This window comes from Daktulosphaira vitifoliae, unplaced genomic scaffold (genome assembly GCF_025091365.1).
Source record: "Daktulosphaira vitifoliae isolate Bord-2020 unplaced genomic scaffold, ASM2509136v1 Scaffold_5, whole genome shotgun sequence".
NCBI lineage: Eukaryota > Metazoa > Arthropoda > Insecta > Hemiptera > Phylloxeridae > Daktulosphaira > Daktulosphaira vitifoliae.
Window position 1 is genome coordinate 24,067,874 of NW_026099576.1, and position 19,176 is coordinate 24,087,049.

Here is a 19,176-nt window from a genome sequence, read left to right on the forward strand (position 1 = left end):
TGTTGTGAACTGGCTTTTTGCTGCCTAATTGTAATTATGTAATTTAATAGTATATATATAATAATCATGGGAACGGAAGCCTCTATTGTCTTGTATAAAGTATTTACCAGGCAAGCATCTAGTTCTTCTAGAACATTCGATGCTTGCTCAGCCTTTTTCAATGCATTGGGCCTACGGCCGCCGCCGCCTGAGGCGACGCGCCAGTAGGAGTCAGCTACTCGTTCAAGAGTCATAGAGTTCATAGGGTCGAACCTGGACGACTCTCCACTGAATCTTTTGTTAATTTGCTCACTGAATCTTTTATGTTAATTTGCTCATTGAATCTTTTATGTTAACTTGTTCACTGAATCTTTTATATTAATTATCAACTAATTAAAATCGAGAAGTTAATTATAAGTGTAAACATATTTTTAAATATAATAAACTAATTATCAAACGCATTATCTCTTCATTTTGTCTACCGTACCAACTCGGTCACAACAGAATCATAGAACCACGTAGCAAGAGTTAGCAATAGTACAGAGAATATAACACGATAATACACACAGTAAAACGCGAGACTTTTTCGTTTCCGGTGTGCAGCGCAATCGATTCTCAAGCGTAACGCGACAGGGACTTGGACGGGGTTACAGTGATGCCGTCTCTCGCAAAACCGGTGGTGATAGTGTAGGTGGCGTTGCCAATCATACAAAATAAATAAAAAAACGCTCTCTCGCAATTACATATCCAACGGTACTATGAATTTAAAATTCCATATAATTTAGTGGTTATTAATAAAATAATAGCAATATACAGACAATGAAAAATATTGCTACTTAGACCAAATTCATTTCCCAGAGACTTGAACGTGTGAAAATTACTGATTGAGTCCGCGGATTTTAAAATCGTTTATTTGGATTACCAAAAATTTTTTTCAAAAATGATGAGATCCTTTCAAAAAAATTTAACTGCGCTTGTATTAAATTATTAGATAATATAAATTTATTTTTTAATCACTGATATTTATTTTTTTAAGACGTTCGAAGAAGAGAGCATTATATTGAATTACATGAATGGAAATAGCTATTACTCATACAGTGGTATGTATAAATCATGTTGAATAAATCCGTATGACAACTGTTAAAACCTTTTAATTTCTTATAATGATAAAACATAAATTTAATGTAATGTCTCTGAAAAAATTGTCTAATTATGAAATTATTTTATTTACAGCTCAAGGTATTAATAATTTACAGTCGTTTATTCAACAAATAGACGAAAACATTCATTTCAAAGTAGTTAAAATCTATGTAAGTTTATCAGTATGCTTACGATATACATGAGTACTTGAATTAAAAATTTTAATCTTTGTAAATAAAATTTATTGTAAATAAATGCAAGACTTATCAAGGAGTGCATCACGAATGTAAATAAGACTCGATACAATCAATTTATTTTTGTATTAAAATGATTATTTCAATATTTTAAAAATTGAAATAGTGTTCGTAAGGAAACTAAGCAGGATTGTAATTTTTGGATATAAAATGTAGAGGTTAAAATATAAAAATCAAAACAAATATTTTACAAATAATTTCACTGCAATACAGTTGGGACAACTGTGTTACAGTTAACACAATTAGTATATTTATGTATTAACTGTACTATTTATTTATTTATGTTTGAAAAATTTGTTGATATTTCCGTGTGTCACTTAGCTTAATAGTTCTACGTTTGTTTTATTGACGGCCATTTTGGCGTATTTGTCAGCAGCTTCGTTGTCTTTAATTTGGGTGTCGCCTTTCTTGTTCTATATGAGCGTTGCCATGTTACTTGTGTACAAACTGTTTTTTTTGTGGTTGATGGTACTGAATCTGATATAATTCGTATGCTCTTCAGTGGTATAAAATTAACACTTGCTATGATATTTGTACATTATGCGTTTATTTTCTAGTGTTACAAATATTCTTAAGTTTTCTTTAGTTCTCAAAATATCCATTAAAATATACATTATACATTATATTCGTTAAGGCATCTTATTTTAAAATATGTTAGGAAGTGTACATTTTTTTGGCAAGGAACTAAATTTGTTGTTTATTTGATATGATGAGTTCCATGGGGGTTTATGTTGTTTTCTTGGTTTATAATTCGAGGTACATTGATTAGTTATAGTCTTCAATCAGTCAGTGCAATTATTTTTTAATGTATTAGCTTCCATACGAAGCTGATAAGGCATTAATTTTACTATAATTTACATATATATATATATTTATATATATATATTTCTGATGCAACTTTTTTTTCGGCTCTCACTGGACCTATTTCTCTCAACGACACGTTAAATGATTACGAATCGTATATAGCTGAAAACATTGCACTTAAACATTTTAAAATTTTCCTCGTTCCCTGTAGAAGAATAATTTTAAAATCAGTAAATTTCAACATTTTTTAAACTTCTTTTACTTAAAACTGCCATAACTTTTTGATAAATGAATATAAAAAACAATTTTTTTTTCATATATACATTAGTTATCATTTGGCATAATTTATTTTTAAATATTTTATCTGACCACAGTAGGAAATTCAAAATGACAAATTTTCCACAAAAAATTAGATTTTGAAAATATTCTGAAAATACTAACTTTTTTATATACATGTTTTTTATCACAATCCACTGAATTACTTACAGAATAAATATTATTTATACATTTTTTAGCTTCGATGCAAAGCAGAGAAGGTATTAGTTTTACTAAGATGTGTTTATTTTTTCTGTTTTTTTTTTTTTTGTGTCTGTCACCACTTTTTCTCAGTTCTCACCGAATGGATTTCTTTCAACGATACGTCAAAAGATCACAAATCGTATCTAGTTGAAGACATTACCCTTAAAAATTGAAAAAAATTCCCCCGCTCCCCGTAAATGGGGGAAACCTCCAAAAAATTACAAATTTAAAAATCGATAATTTTCGAAATTTTTTCAATTTTTTTTACTAAAATGTGCCGTAACATTTTCAAAAATGAACATTTCAATATAATTTTTTTTTATTGATGCTTGATATCTTTATCTATCATTTGGTATATATTTTTTGTAAATCTGACACTTAACCTGCTCACAGGTGGCATTTAATATGACAACTTTTGACGTCTGGACTTGTCTTCGTGGTGAAAGTTGACATCAAAGTTGATAAAAAATGACGATTTTTGTAAAATAATTTTTTTTTATATTTCTAACTTAATAATGCTCTAACTTTTTCAAAAATTAACATATCAATATAATTTTTTTTATATAGATGCTTGATGTCTTTACTTATCATTTGGCATATTTTTTTTGATTTTTATCTATAACTTATTGAAAAGTTTATGGATCCACACAATTTTTTTATGAGAAATAATAATTTTTAATAATCCCTTTTTCATTCGACATACTTTATCTGAATCAGGATATTAATAACAAACTAGCAGATCATGTATAATCCACCAATTTTTTAAAATTAAACACTAACTAAAGATTTGCATCGAAGCGTTTATTTTTGATAGTGATTTTAATCACTGTAAGATATCATTATACTTGATCCAACTATACCACGGCACCACTGTGCTGGGTTTTTTTTTTATGATTATCTTTAGTTACACATAAATCTTGAATTATTAACAATGTAATACTTTTTCAGTTCATTCCTTATGTTTTGTAAGGGTGTTACAGTCACGGAGTTTTTATAGTCACTTTTGATTATCATTAGTTATACTTTCTGTATTGCCAGTAAGTGTATTTATAAACTCACTACAATATGCCTTACTGCTATTAATATTAAATTATGCATATTGACGTCATAAAAAACCAATTAGCTAACTATACGAGGTGTGACAATAAAATAACGATTTTTTTTAATAAAAGTTATTTATTTTAAAAAATTTACAATTTAATGATTGTCACCTTCAAAGTACCTTCCCTCAGCATCAACACACTGCTGCATACGTCGCTGCCATTCTTGAAAACAATATTGCTAATCGCTTTCAGTTAGCCCTTTTAGAAGTTCTGCCGTTTTCATTTTTACGTCATCAAATGTTTGAAAATGGATTCCTTTTTAAAAACTTTTAATTTTTGGGAATAAGAAGAAATCACAAGGAGCAAGATCTGGCAAGTACGGGGGATATTGAAGTATAGAAATATTTTTTCAGTTAAAAAACTTTGAATTGAAAATGCCCTGTGAGCTGGAGTATTGTCTTGGTGAAGAACCCAGCCATTCTTCCACAGATCTGGTCGCTTTTTTCTAACACGTTCTCTTAATTTAATTAATACATCTTTATAATAATATTGGTTGACAGTTTGCCTATTAGGAACCCATTCAACAAAAATTATTCTCTTAATGTCAAAGAAAACAATGAGCATTGCTTTGAATTTCAACTTGCTCATTCGTGCTTTCTTCATTCTTGGGGAAGTTGATGTCTTCCAATGCATAGATTGCCTTTAAGTTTCAGGATCATATGTAAAAATCCACATTTCATCACACGTAATGATATTATTTATAAAAGATGGATCATCTTTGATAATTTTTAAGGTGTCAGAATAAATTTCTTTGCGATTGAATTTTTGATCAATCGTCAAATTTTTAGGGACCATATTAGCACACAATTTTTTCATATTTAAAATTTCAACTAAAATTTTACGAACACTATCTCTATCAATATTTACCATCTCTGCTACAGCTCTAACACTTAATCGACGATCTTGCCGAATAATTTTGTCAATTTTTTTACTTTTTCGTTTGTTGAACATGTGGTACGACGTCCAGAATGATCATCGTCTTCCACGTCCTCTCTTCCATTGCAAAACTCTTTGTGCCATTAAAAAACGCGAGCTCTTGATAAACATTCTTCACCATAAACTTCACATAACATACGAAATGATTCTGTGGCAGTTTTTTTTAATTTAACAAGAAATTTAATGTTAACACGTTGTTCGATTTTTATATCTAACATTTTTCGGCAGTATAGTCGAATTTGCACTAATAACAAGGTTACTAACGTATAAGAAAGTTAACCGATTTCATCATTGTTTATAGTACTTTTAGATAAGTGTTTCCTAATCATATTTCAATAATAGTTTTATAGATAACGTTAATAGTTTAGGATATATTTAGAAAGTCTCGTTATTTTATTGTCACACCTCGTATTTATAATCCATCGAGTATTAACCTAACCAATACATGTATATTAACTCAAACATTTGAATATTCAAACTTTTATAACTACTAAACGAATAAAATTGTATTAAAAATTCAAATGCCAGTTACTATTAAATTAAAAACTTAAACATTTTATTAAATTCAAAACACGTGTTTCCATTAGAAAAAACAAAATTTACACCCTTACAAGGCATAAGGTATGTACTTAAAAAATATTACATACTTAATAATTCAAGAATAATGTGTAACTAAAGAGAACAAAAAAAAAATGTTTAAATTACATTTATTCTATGAGTAATTGAGTGGGCTATGATAAAAAAATCACTTTTTATATCTTCAATTAAAGCTTATGTAATATACTTTAATTTGAAAAATAAAAATTAAGACCTCTGGATTTGTTTTGTGGTATAAACGGACATTAAAGTTAAAGAAAAAAGCACAATTTTTGTGTAAAAATTAAAAAAAAAATAATAAATAGCTGTACTCAAACTTATTTTAAATTCATTTATGTTTATAAGAATTAATAAGTAACAATGGAGTATAAAGAAAGGGGTGAATAGGGAAAAAAATCCACCTTAATTTTTTATTTGAAAATATTAATTTTGATTTAAACCAATTTATATAAGTTTAAATCAAGTTAAATAAGTTTTTTTTATGAATTTAGTACGTTTAAGTTATGAGAAAAGATTGGGTACATAATATCCCCATCCCTTCCTCACAAAAAAATCAATATGAAATTCTCTTTGTGCACATTTTTTTTTAATTTCAAATTGACAACGTTTTATTACTTTTTAGAAAATGTACAACTAGACGTGTTTTTATTTTAAAATACAATTTTGTTATAAATTTTTAATTTATTTTTACAGGAGTTTAATCTTCCTATTAATAGACCTCTAGATAATGATACGGTTTACGATACAGAAATCATAAGTCAGCTTAGAAAAATCGAAAGTTTGTCTTTATGGAAATATGCCAAAGAGGAACTTATTGAATTATATTATCCTATTAATTCCCATAAAACACTTGAAAATATGATTAATAACTCGACAACGTACCAATTAACTGTTAATAAAGCTCTAAAAAAAGCAATAACAGCCATGAACAGACGAACTTTTAAGTATGCGCTTTTACTAGTCACATATATCTATGAGGCACTATATATTAATTGTTTACCATCAGAATTTTGGGAGCAAATTAATGATGTTTTTAATATATTGAGTGAAGCACTCGATAAATTGAAAAGTTCCACTTATTTAAGCTATAGCTCAAATCAAGTTATCTTTGCATCCATTAACTTTTATAAAATGAATACTTTACATTGCATGATAAAGACTATCGCAAATTTTTTCTTAACACCCGAAGAAATGGGAATATATAATTTAGAAGAGACCTGTAGTTCAAAGTCAAGTGATTCAAATACACACATATTACCAGAAGAGGTATTAAATAAAGTATTTACAGGATTTCCCAAACTACACGAAACCGACGACGTGACATACAATTTTCAGGCTATACCGTATGAACCAGATGGTATAAAAGAAAAGTTGCTGATAATTTTTAGGTTAATTGCTACAGAATACGAATACATTATTGAAGTGGATTTGTAATTTTTAGTAGTCTTCTTTAAATAGTAGAAATTTAGTTACCATAAACTTGTATAATAGTTCAATTAAACGTATATTCAATTATTCATAGTACCATTTTTCTATCAATGGAAGACAAAATGATAATAATTTAGATATGAAATAATTTAAAGATATGATAGCTATATAAGTATTGTATTGTATTTGTTCAACATAAAATATATGTTTACTAAAAATTGTATAATTTATTATTTCAAAATAAAAATAAGAATATATGTATGTATATATATATTCAGGGAGGTCCAGCATGTTTTGACAACTCTAATAACATTTTACCTAGTAAATATTTTGCATTACTTTTTTCAAATTATTGTTATACAATGGGACTATAATAGTTTTTTATATAGAGTAAAAACAATTTTTTTTTCTTCAAATTTACAATTAATGTAAAAACAAATTCAATATTAGATTGTAGATTGTAGAGTAGATTTTAAGAAAAAATTTGATAAAAAATATCTTATTATTTTTCAGTATTAAATTATCTGTAGCATTTTAAAATTGAAAATTTGAATTGCATTCCTACTCGTGCATATATTTTTAATACCCTGGAGCAATGCATCATGCTCTTTGGGTGTCTAAAGCTATAAATTCATTAAAAAAATTTTATTTCGTGATCAATTTAAACAATCAAAAAGTGAAGAAAATTCATTCCGCAATATTTGTATATTTCTTATTCGATTATATATTAAAACAGAGTTTGTTGCGCCTATTGCTTTATTAGCTTCTTCTTATGGCCTTATTTTTTTGAAAAGTCTTATTGATTCGTGATTGTCGAAAGGTCGTTGTTATAGGAGGGGAATATGAATAACACCTGGGTACGAGGTGCAGACGAAGTGCAAGACACAAATACTTTAGTTATAAGAAGAAGATAATGACGTATGAGGTGCAGACAAAGTACAAGACACAAATACTCTGAAATGTCGAAAAAGAGAGTAGGTAAGTTATAAAAGGAAAATCAAAGACTTTACTTTAAACAGAAAGCCGGACAGCGACAACCAAGTACTTAGACTGATGACCATGATGTTCAGGTCTTTTGGGTTTTTAAATATTTTGAACTATTGCCAATTTAGCAATAAATATTAATTGATAACTCATCAGTCTCTAGAACCGGATGTGTTGTCTGTATTTTATTAAAATAATTCTCACAATAATGGAAACGTGACACCATCACACGAACATATGAGTATTACGAATCGTATTGTAAAGGCAGACACGTAATGGCGAATAAAATAGAACGCGAAATAGCGACAACGGCAATGAAGTTATATAATGATGGTCAGGGCCCAATCGATGGTGACCTGTAAGGGCATGAGAACTTTGAACACAAGAGTGCAACAAACAAATAATAAATTAACGGCTTACAAGGTCGAACAATTTACATTACAAGCGAAGGCATTTGCTATGAAAAAAATAACACACAAAACAATTGACTCTGTAACATGACAAAAAGTATCTGATTATTTTTTGTCTATTTGCATATGTATATATGTGTGTTCTAAATTTTCTTGGTTGATCCGAATGCGTACTACGACGGCGTTTATCATTAAAATAATCATGATAAGATGTTTTGATTTGTTTGTGCGGGTGCGAGATAGTCAGCTGTGTACTATTTCGGACCGGTTCATTGACGGCATTTGTGTGCACATTCAGCCCGCTCCTTTCATATCTTGAACGTCATTTGCACTGATCCCTACCTACATTGTCTCCTCGTGATATTTTATGATTCGAATTTTTCGTAATAATTTCCGGCACTGGATAGTAAAATTTTGTTGACCCCTACTCTAAAGGCTAGTCGTGTTGTCGCCGTCGGACCGTGTAGTATAATTATTAACAAATGTACTAAGTATCACGTATTTATGAATTAAGCAATAAGTAGCATATACCAATATATCGGTAGTTGACTCATTATACGGCAATGGAAACGATCGAAGATTATAAACGAATATTATCGACGTCATTGGCCAATGAGTGCACATCGTTCCGTCTGGTTATTTTAATGGAACAAAATGGTGTATTCTTAAATTGTATAGAATATATTTTTAGTTCACGACGAAAAACATCCTTCTCTACACAAGTTTTAAAAGTCTTAAAAGTGATCAAAGATTATAAACGAATATTACCATTGTCTGTGGCCACAGGGCAAAAATAATTTTTGTATGGTAAATGGTTAAAATTTATATAGTTGGAAGAAACATATAATAGTGAAACCAACCATCTTAGATGGTAATTTTACCAAGTACGTTTAGAGAGAATAACTGAATTAATCCGGTTGGAAGTCGTGGTTGTATTTACCGACGGGGTGTTCGGTTAAAGCAACTGCACGATATAGTTCATATGGCCATAATCTAGCGGTTAATAATGAATCTATAATTCAGTTTTAAAACCAATAAAACCGTCATAACAAAAAAATGGCGTTGAGCGATAGTTATTATGATGTGTTAATTATAAGCTGTGTTAAAATTGCGCTTTTCTTTTATGACGAAAAAATATATTTAAAGGTGTTAAATTATTGTATCTTGCGAAAAAAAATGTTCGAGGGGTTGGGTTGGATTATCCTGTGCTTTTGTTGTCTGGACCGCTGATAATTGTAATAAACCAAAAATAAATAAATAAAGGTGCAAGTATAGGTTAAATATTATAGTGTTGATAGAACAAGATTCTAAACTCTCCATATTTGATTAGAAGTATAATTTCAATCTGTCCTTATTAATTTGATTACGTTTGTTGAAGAAGTATTTTTTTGAGAGAGAATATTTTATTGAGAGATTTGACACCAATATTTCTTAAATTTTTCTCTGGTTTGCCAAAAACAAAATTCAGAAATATTTGTTTTTATGTAAAAAATTATGAAGTAAAAATTGTGATGGTCCAATGTGTCCCGGCGCTAGCGTCTTGAAAGGATGCGGCACATTAATAACCAAGACAAAAATTAAACACTGTAAATATACTCTGAATTATAGAGGTATCCCTTAGCGGCTAAGGCTTAGCCCATTGCCGAGGGAAACTATATTCGAAAAGATTAACCGTTCGTCCGTTACAGCTTGTTAAAATTAAGTCATTTTAGACGAAGTTTCTATTGTTATTTTACTTTATTAAATACAAAAGTCATTTTATTTGTAAGTCTTACGCACCCATAAGCTTTGCTATTAATAATACACCAAAATTCCGATTTGAATCTATTATTGTTATCATTCACTTAGCACGTCGTAAATTTTAAAGCTGTTAATCTACCTGTTGATCAAATGAAAATAATGACTTTTGTATTCAATTCAGTAAAATAACGATAGAAACTTGGTCTAAAATCACTTAACTTTAAAAATCTGTAACGGACGAACGGTTAATCTGAAAAAAAAATTGTACGAACATTTTTGCTTGTAATTTTTTTTTTTACCGTATTATAAAATTAAAATAAGGGTTTCTATTTAAGACAGCTATAAATAAGGGTTTTTATCTCTAAAGGTACGTAAAAATTAATGAATTCACTACATAATAATATAGAGATTTTTAAACTTGATATTTCTTTTCTTAAAAAACATTTAATATTCTCAATAATTTCTGAGAAAATGAGTGTCTTACCAGATTTTGATCACTATATATAGTATTATTTATTTAAGTTATTAAACATAACCGTTTATTGATACATGTTTCAAACCAGTCCCTTGCATTCATTAATGATGCCCACACCAAGATTTCTATCAAAGTTAATGAATCACAAATAATTATACAGCATCTCCGGAATTTTTTTAGAGATCACTGTTTTACTAACTCAAGGCTATAAAAGGCCATTTTTTTTATGGAGGGATCTTTTTTATGCTTATGGTCGATATTCTCATATATGGAATTTACGTCAATACAACTAAATATTTTGTCCCTAGGACTTAGTTTTTTTACATATTACCCTAAACTGTGACAATTATTTTTAGATGATTTATTTATAACAAGTCTAACAACAACAACCATAACAAGTTTATTTCATTTTTACCCAAACATTTTCATAAAATATAGATAACATGTATTTTTTAAAATTTGATTTAACAATTAGAAGACTCAAAGGTGTCAAATATTATTGTGCTCTTCATTTCTGGCCAGCCTTAATTGTTTTACTCAGCTCTCACTGGACTGATTTTTTTTAACGATACGTCAAAAGATAGCAAATCGTATCTAGTTGAAGACATTACCCTCGAAAATAAATAATATTCACCCGTTCCCTGTAGATTGTAAAAATCCATCAGTTCGTTGTCACGTCGATCTGACGAAGCGGATTCCCATACCGGGAACATTGCGTTAAAATTCCCGGTGCATGTCACATACCACGTTGGCACAAACTCATCCCACAATAGCGCATATCACACACCACTTACTCACAAGTGTATTTGCGGCCATAATGTTGGGCATTTTGGCTGCGAACGAGTCTCTCGAAATCGAAATTGTACGCGTAATGAGTCTTGTCTGAGTCACCAACATACAACAGGTCAAAATAATTCTGTTGCTCTTGGTCGGCAACTCAAAGCGAATACATTGACCCACTTCAACTTTATATCGTCCCGTCCAAGCCTTACACGTTGACGAGAACGTTAGGGTTGCGCAGTTTGAATATTTTAATTTGGCACTCAGACTTGGGGAACTCTAACTTCGAAATTAGTAACGATATATCCCAACGCGACGGAATATGCGCGAATGTTCGACGCCTCGTGTCGTTATCGAAACGCTTCTAGACATTTGCGGAGCACTAAAAAAAGGAAAATACCTGCGACTTTTCCAATTGCCTTTTGTATAGTGTTAATTAGAGAGTATTACATTTTATTTTCTAAAACTCCCCACACACCCCATTTCACTTTATATTTTCTACATACAATATTTCACAATTATTTTGTTGAACTTTTAACTTTATACATTATCAACAGTGATATAGTCGTAATTTGATCAATGGATAAGTTAAAAACCTAAATGAGGAAACGTGGGGAATTTCACCCCCACACTACTTTTCAAAGGCCTTAACTAGAACATAGTTCTGGGGGACGGAATACAAATATTGTGATGTTTTAACTGTGTTAAAAATATGTATTTTCTAATTATTACATAACGCAACTAAAACTCCTAACCCTCCCAGATACGGCCTTGCTCCTTCCAACTTCCAAACTATTCCTCGAATATTTTTACTGACACTTCTTACATAAATTAAATTTCGTAGTCATATAATCGATAAGTGTATTATTAGATACCGTTTTATTTTTTTATAAATAAACAATAAACTATATGCAGTAAAAAAATAATCTTACAATCATTGTTTTCAAATCGTTAAAACATAAATGAAATAAACGTTAATAGGTTCATGTTAGCACTATCCTAATCCATTATAGGTAATATATTAAATACTAGATTAAAGTTTCATTTTCTTTGAAATTATGTTGTTTAGTTAAGAAAATATTGAACAAACAATTGAAAATAAAAACCCAGCACAGGGGCAAATCGTCTAGCGTACTCGGACTTCGCATTTTCATGTTGTCGTAATATTCGTCGCATAAGAGACTGACTACACGATCTACAATGTGCTGTTCTGTGCGCGCATCGCTAAACGTTGTTTATTTATAATAAATTGCGTCATACGCTGAGGGGGACCCTGTTGTGTTGTCATGAGTTCGTTATCTAGCTCGGCTTGGATGCTGTTATTATCGAACGCCACGAGAAACTCCCTTGAAAATTGTCGCCAGGACATGTTGTTTAACTTAATGGTCTCCCACCAAGTAAACGCCGTGTCCCTTAAAAATTGTACCCCGGTTTTCACTCGCAAATCGTAATGAATACCAGATTGAGTCGGGAGGTTTTCTAGCTGCTCCAGAAATTCCTTCGGGTCCTCCTCATATTTCCTCGTGAACTCAGGAGACGGATGACGTAAAACAGGCGGATTATTATACGGTACAGTCGCCAAATGTGTATATGAGCGGGTTGATGAGGACGGTGACAAATCGCATGTCGGCGGCACGAATATGTTTGGCCCGAAATGTCCCGTGTGTTGTGGGCGCGCGTCTCAATGAAAAGTTGCTTCGTGCGTGTTCGCTCGAGGTAGTGATGGAGACGCGCGCGTGGTCTGGCCGGTTAATCGTTGTATATTGCGCGCCTCGCGCTCTTCGATCTCCGTGAGACGTTGTTGTAAAGCCGCGTTATTCTGAGTCATGCTGCTCGGCCCAAACGTTACGAGGTTTTGTTCCGGCAAGCGCGCGTAATCAGTACGATTTGTTTCGACTGTTCCTCGCGTCGATGGGGAACGGATTTAGCATGGTCTCGTTGTTTAAATTGCGACTTGTAATTGTGTGCGAGAGGGACTGGATCTCCTGCGTAGTGCGGGACAGTGCTCTCTCTCTACTTCTGACATGCGCGCTTCTATGCGTGTATTCAGGGATATATCGCGTAAATTCTGCCTTAACGTGCCTATCTCCTCCATTGCGTGGCATATTGAGCGTACCGTATACATGTCATCTGTATACGCTGCGTTCGCACTTCCGTTGGGGCGGCCGATTGCCTGGGAACACTCGTGTAGAGACCCTGTTTCGGATTCCTCTAGCGCCAGATTAACCGGTTGATCCGCGTTTGTAGGAGGGTCGACGGTCCGGCATAGTGCGGGGGCGTCATCTACCCTTTTTTTTTTCTCCGATCGGCTTGGTTGTGGACCGCCCTGGAACTACCGTTAGGTATTACTTCAGGGCGGCCCACGCCGTCTTTAAAACTCACACCACCACGTTGTGAATCAGCCCGAAATTAATCAAGAGCTGATTCACAACGTGGGGTGGCCTCCCCCGTTAGCCGGATCCCAGAGTGGGATCCGTTGCCCGGGTCGCACCACGTGGAGGTGGGGGCAGGACTTTGCGAAGGAGGCACAAATAACTCACGAAACAAAAACATAAAAACGTAAAACACGAATACCTAAGGCGCCGGCCTAAACCAGCGCCTTAGGTCCTCCTGTACCGGTGGGCGCGGCTGCCTCTGTTTCAGGCGTTCAGCTTCCTCCTTATTTTTCAAGACGGACTCGGCGAACGCCTGGACGAGTCTCCACGCCTCCCGGCTTCCCAACATCAGGTCCACCAAGGACCCGACTCGGAGCGTGGACCCCAGACGGGGCTCCAAAGAGTTCCGCTCCTGGGCCCACGCCTCGTACCGGAAGAGGGTGTGCAGAGCGCTATCGGCCTCTCCCGGGCGATCAGAACAGTGGTCGCACGTCGGCTGCACGAGTAATGTGCGGCCCGAACTTTAGACGTTTGTCTATGACAAGGCCCAGATAAGTCATGGAGTCCTTAAGCGGGATCTCCACCCCCAGCACGGCGAGCCGTGGAGGAGTGAACTTGTACCTGCCCGTGAACAAGATCGCTTCGGTCATGCCCAGTGCGAGGCTAAGTCCACTCTCCTCCTGCTGGATCCAGGCGGAGACTGCGCTAAGCGCGCAGTTTGCCCGGGATCCAGCCTCCAGGGGCGTCGTCTACCCGTGACTCGCGTTCGATGGGTCTAGCCCTTCGCTGCGTAAGCTATTCTCCAAAACGGCTAGCATATCGCTTTTCGTCGTGGGTCCATTTAGCTGTCTATAAGCGCACTCTCGCAATAGTTCCCGACGGTTCATCAGAGACATAGTTTTACCTGACATAATGAACGTTCTTTACCGTATTTTGCGAAAATTAACAAAAATAAATAAATAAAACGCAAGCGCTTGTTTGCTTTTGTTATTCGGAAATGCGATATCGTCGGTCGTGAGAATACGCGCTAGTGTTCGCGTATGAACGTCAACAATGCCGGCCGTTTGTATTATTATTGTTATTGTTTTGATACTGTTGTAGTATAGCACTAAGATAATGGATTTTATATGGGAATGACGTTTTTATAATGTTTATGATTTCGAAGGTCGGAAATAATAATACAGACGGTTTTATGGGGCTCGGTTGTTAAATGCTAAATCGAACGCGTTGATACGTTGAAGTGTATTGTGCACTACCTGTCTATCGCTGTCGTTGCAATGTAATGTGAATCAGCGGCGTCGCCTCGCACGCGCAATAAGGATTGTTTGGGCAACCAACTGGATAATCTTCTTGTTAATATTAAAAATAACTAACGAGGTGGAATTCTACAATTGTTGCGCTATTGATAATTTATCTATAATCGAGCGAGAATTCACATTTTTTTCTAATGTCTAGAGATTTATGTAATAAAAAAAAGTTTGTTAAATATAATGTAAATTAGGAGAACTATTTTTTTCTAAGCTGATATTATTGCATAAATCACTAAAAATATTAATTTTAAACAATTGAGAAATTCATATGAATTGATGGTAAAATTTTGATTTAAGTAAATTTTCATAATTATTTTATATATAATATTTAATTATATATTAAATAATTAAAGAAATAAAATATATTTAGACTAATGAAATTTGAAAAAGACTAATATTGATTCAAATATCTTTAATTTTTTTAACTTATGCAACTCCATAAAATCACTAGCATAACATGGTATAACATAATCACATCCATAAAATCAATTTTTAACTAATATATCTATTCTATCTTCTAAACTAAAAATCGTTTCTTTCGAGGATTTTATTTCTTTTTTAGCTGATTTTAAAAGGTCTTCTATTTTTTTATGTTTAGTTTTCAAATCTATATATCTCTCTTCAGCTTCATGATGTTCATTAACAAGCATCTCAGTATAAAAAAATTTCAATGTAATATAAAAGAAAATTAATTAACAAAAAAAAAAAAAAGTTATATTACATGAGTTTTTGATCTTCTGTTTCTAATGATTGTCGTTCTTTCTCTCTTATTTTTTTAGTTTCGATATCATATTGTTCTCTTTCGTTTTCATGCCCAAGCATTTGATCTTTAAGAAATGTGTTAAGTGATTGCAATCTATTGTATGCTGTAGATAGCTAAAAATAAATAATGATTATACATTTTTAAAACAATACTTTTTTAAAATAAATAATTGATATAATAATATAAACCTGTAAAATTAGATCTTCTTTTTCATTTTTTAATTCATCTATCATTTTACCACACTCACGAAAATATTGTTCAAGCACAGGCTGTAATGGTGTCCATTTTTCACAATTTTTGATTATTCCTTGAGCTGAAATGTTAATGTTATCGAATTAAATAACAGTAAAAATAAATAAAAATATACTCCAAAGAAAATTTTTTTGGTACGGAATGCCTTTAATAAAGATTTAGTAGACCCGTTGTTACAAACATCGTTGATTATATTATATCGGTGACAGCTGATCACCAGCGCCTTGCTTTACTCAGCCCTTTGCCCCTCCAGCACGGCAAATCGATCACCGCCATGTATATTGTCATCCGTGTATAGTTTTTTTGTCGTAAGTCAGTTTATTGTTTTGTGTAATTTTTTTTTTTTTTGTAGCAAGCGCCTTTGCTTGGATCGTAAATTGTTCGGCCATTGTATGCCGTTATTCTTTTATTTGATTATTGCATCCTTGTGCTCAAGTTTACGTGCCCTTGCACGCCACTAGCGTTTGGGCTCTGACCATCACTAAATATCATCATTGCCGTTGTTCACATCTACCATTACGTGCGTGGATCTACAATCTGACTAGTCATACTCAGATGTTCGACACCATTACCACAAGATCTCATACAGCTCACTCATCACTATCAACAACTTCATCTATTCAGCTGAGTTTATATTATTTTTAATGTTATTTATTGTTTATTTCAATTAAGATTAACTATTTTGTTTTATGCCGTTTCGCCGGCCATTAGTAATTAAAGGCCCCCCGTTACCCCTTAAATTTAAGATACTGTTTGAAGAAATTCTAGTATATGTGGTTATTTGTTATTTAATTACTGTCTATATTCGTTACTTATTTTTTGATATTGGATTTACAATTTTGACCCATTCCCCCTTCAATAAAAGTTATTTAAACAGGCATAAGGTAGTAAACGGCATTCTAGTGCGGTGCATAACAAGTCGTCCTACGGTGTNTAAAAGTTATTTAAACAGGCATAAGGTAGTAAACGGCATTCTAGTGCGGTGCATAACAAGTCGTCCTACGGTGTAGCTGCCTTGTACAAAGCAATATTCATAATTTATCTTGCAAAAATAATAAAATTGTATTAGAAATAATGTATGTAATCCATTTTTGTACAACATTAATTTAGAGTTCCCCTGTAAAGTAGTGCTAAATGATACCTTTTTAATATAGTGATATTAAATTTTTATTTTCAATAATGCCATTGCATATCTTATTAAAGCTAATAGAAAACATTTCATAGTAAAACTTTTATTTATTTAACTCCTAAAAATATATAGAATAAAACATATATATTTAAATAGGTAATATATATTTAAAGAGGTTAATCAAACAAAATTATGTAAAATAACTAACTGTTGTATAATATTGGAGTTTTTGTTCAATAAATGGTTTTTGACAAATAATTTCAAAATTACAATTGAGTACTTGAGGTTCTTTAATAGAAGGTTTTGAAATTAAAATTCGNCAAAATTACAATTGAGTACTTGAGGTTCTTTAATAGAAGGTTTTGAAATTAAAATTCGTTTTAATATATTATAATAAGTTATATAAAAAAAAACAGTACTTGATAAAGTTGCAGTTTTTTCTTTTAGTTTTTCAAGACAGATCTCAATCAAGAACGTAAATCATCCCTGCAATATTTTTATTCTATGAATTTATTTAATGAAATTTATAACTTTAACTTTTAAACATAAGCAGAGAATTATTTTAAATAAATTTTTTGAATTATTTTTTAATTATTGCCGAGAATTAGTAAAAATAAAATTATATTGCCATAACATATTATAATTAACATAATGTATAAATATAAAAGAGTTTACCTTTCTTGAATAAACGTGTTAATAAACTATTATAATCATGGAACTAATATAATTATTGTTATATTTTGATTTTTTTCTATAATATAGAGCATAACTTATACCAAAATTGTATGGATTTAACCACATTGTTATATGATATTTAACTGTAGGGTGGTCCTTAGTTATAGAAGAAAAAATGTTTTTCATAAATTCAGAGTCATGGGCTCAAAATTTCGTTAGATTCACTGAAAAAATGAAATTGGTAAAATTTGAGTACAATAAGTCAACCCCTTCACGTGCCTCAAAGGGTTGAAATTCTTGAAAATTGAAGTGGATTTTCCTTTTTTGAGTGTACGCTCTTTATTTTTTAAGTTTCGCCAAAAACACAAAGAACAATTTTTATAGAACTCAATGTTAACAAAAAATAAGGTAATGTATTATTTTTTTGTAAAATTAATATTTTTTCGTAAAAATTAGAAAAATCAGTTTCATTTAATTTTTAAAAAAAATGACATAGTTTTCAGTTATACTTTTCCAGTGTCTTAAATTTTAATTGTTCAGAAATAATATTAATTACCGTGATTTCTTCTATAAAAAAGGTTATTTGGGTTTTTTTTTTTTAATTTTTTTTTCATGTATGTTTTTTTGTTCATAAATTAACAAATTTTCTTAGTTATATTAAATAAAAAAAAAACAAGAAACACAATAAAATAATAATTGTTTATCACAATAATAGTTTTTCTAATTTGAATATTTTTTATTCAAAATTTCTTGACTACAACTGGGATACAGCTGGCGATATTGTTGAACCACCTAAAATAGTCCAAAGTAAAGGTTAAAATACAAATATAGTAATTAAAGTTTAAAATTTTGTAGTATTTATATTAAATTCATACTTGTAATATAAATTGCTTTTGATTTTCATCCCTTGTAAATTTGTCGTTGAATTCTGTCGTTTACTATTTTTATCGAGGATAATATTTCTTTGGCGTTATTGTATTCATTATTTAATTCCCATCTGGTAGGATCATCATATAAAAACTTGAATTTTAATTTAAATCGTTCGAATAATTTCCATGAATTGTTGCTGAGCAATGAAAAAAGACTATCTTTTCCTAGAAAATCTGATAAATCTTCATATTTTAAAAGTAATTTTTTATTTGAATCTTTATTTTCTTCTAGCTCTTCATTCATGCTCTGTTCATAACCTTTTAATTTTCATTTGCCATTCGCTGTTTAGTATTAATGTCAAGTCGATCGTCAAATAAAGAAAACACAGCAAACTCATCATTTAAATACCATAAATGGTTTATAACTTTTTTATAACTACGTCTCCTAGTTTATTATTACTGTAATTTAATATCATTAAATCATTTATAGGAGCTGTTATAATATTTGCAGCTGAAAATCACATTTTAATATAACATTCAACTGCAAAACAACATATATCTTCTAGTGCATTTACTNAAAAAATGAAATTGGTAAAATTTGAGTACAATAAGTCAACCCCTTCACGTGCCTCAAAGGGTTGAAATTCTTGAAAA

At 31.5% G+C, this 19,176-nt stretch overlaps 1 protein-coding gene and 1 long non-coding RNA gene across 4 annotated transcripts in view; one reads left to right on the forward strand and one right to left on the reverse strand.

The window, feature by feature from the left end:
- Positions 1-19,176, forward strand: part of LOC126906970 (uncharacterized) — a 59,465-nt gene that overhangs the window by 22,432 nt on the left and 17,857 nt on the right. For 2 of the 3 annotated variants that reach the window (XM_050687949.1, XM_050687947.1), the window contains exons 7-8: positions 1,016-1,079; positions 1,213-1,289. In XM_050687949.1, the coding sequence (XP_050543906.1) occupies positions 1,016-1,079; positions 1,213-1,289 (141 nt within the window). Of the gene's footprint in view, positions 1-1,015; positions 1,080-1,212; positions 1,290-6,025; positions 6,967-19,176 lie in introns of those variants that run through there. The other variant, XM_050687946.1, reaches the window with a different exon arrangement.
- LOC126906987 (uncharacterized) lies at positions 15,278-17,464 on the reverse strand. Its single transcript, XR_007704396.1, has 4 exons — positions 17,398-17,464; positions 17,187-17,266; positions 15,786-15,910; positions 15,278-15,710 (listed from the first exon to the last, which is right to left on the reverse strand). It is a non-coding gene; the product is annotated as an uncharacterized LOC126906987 (long non-coding RNA).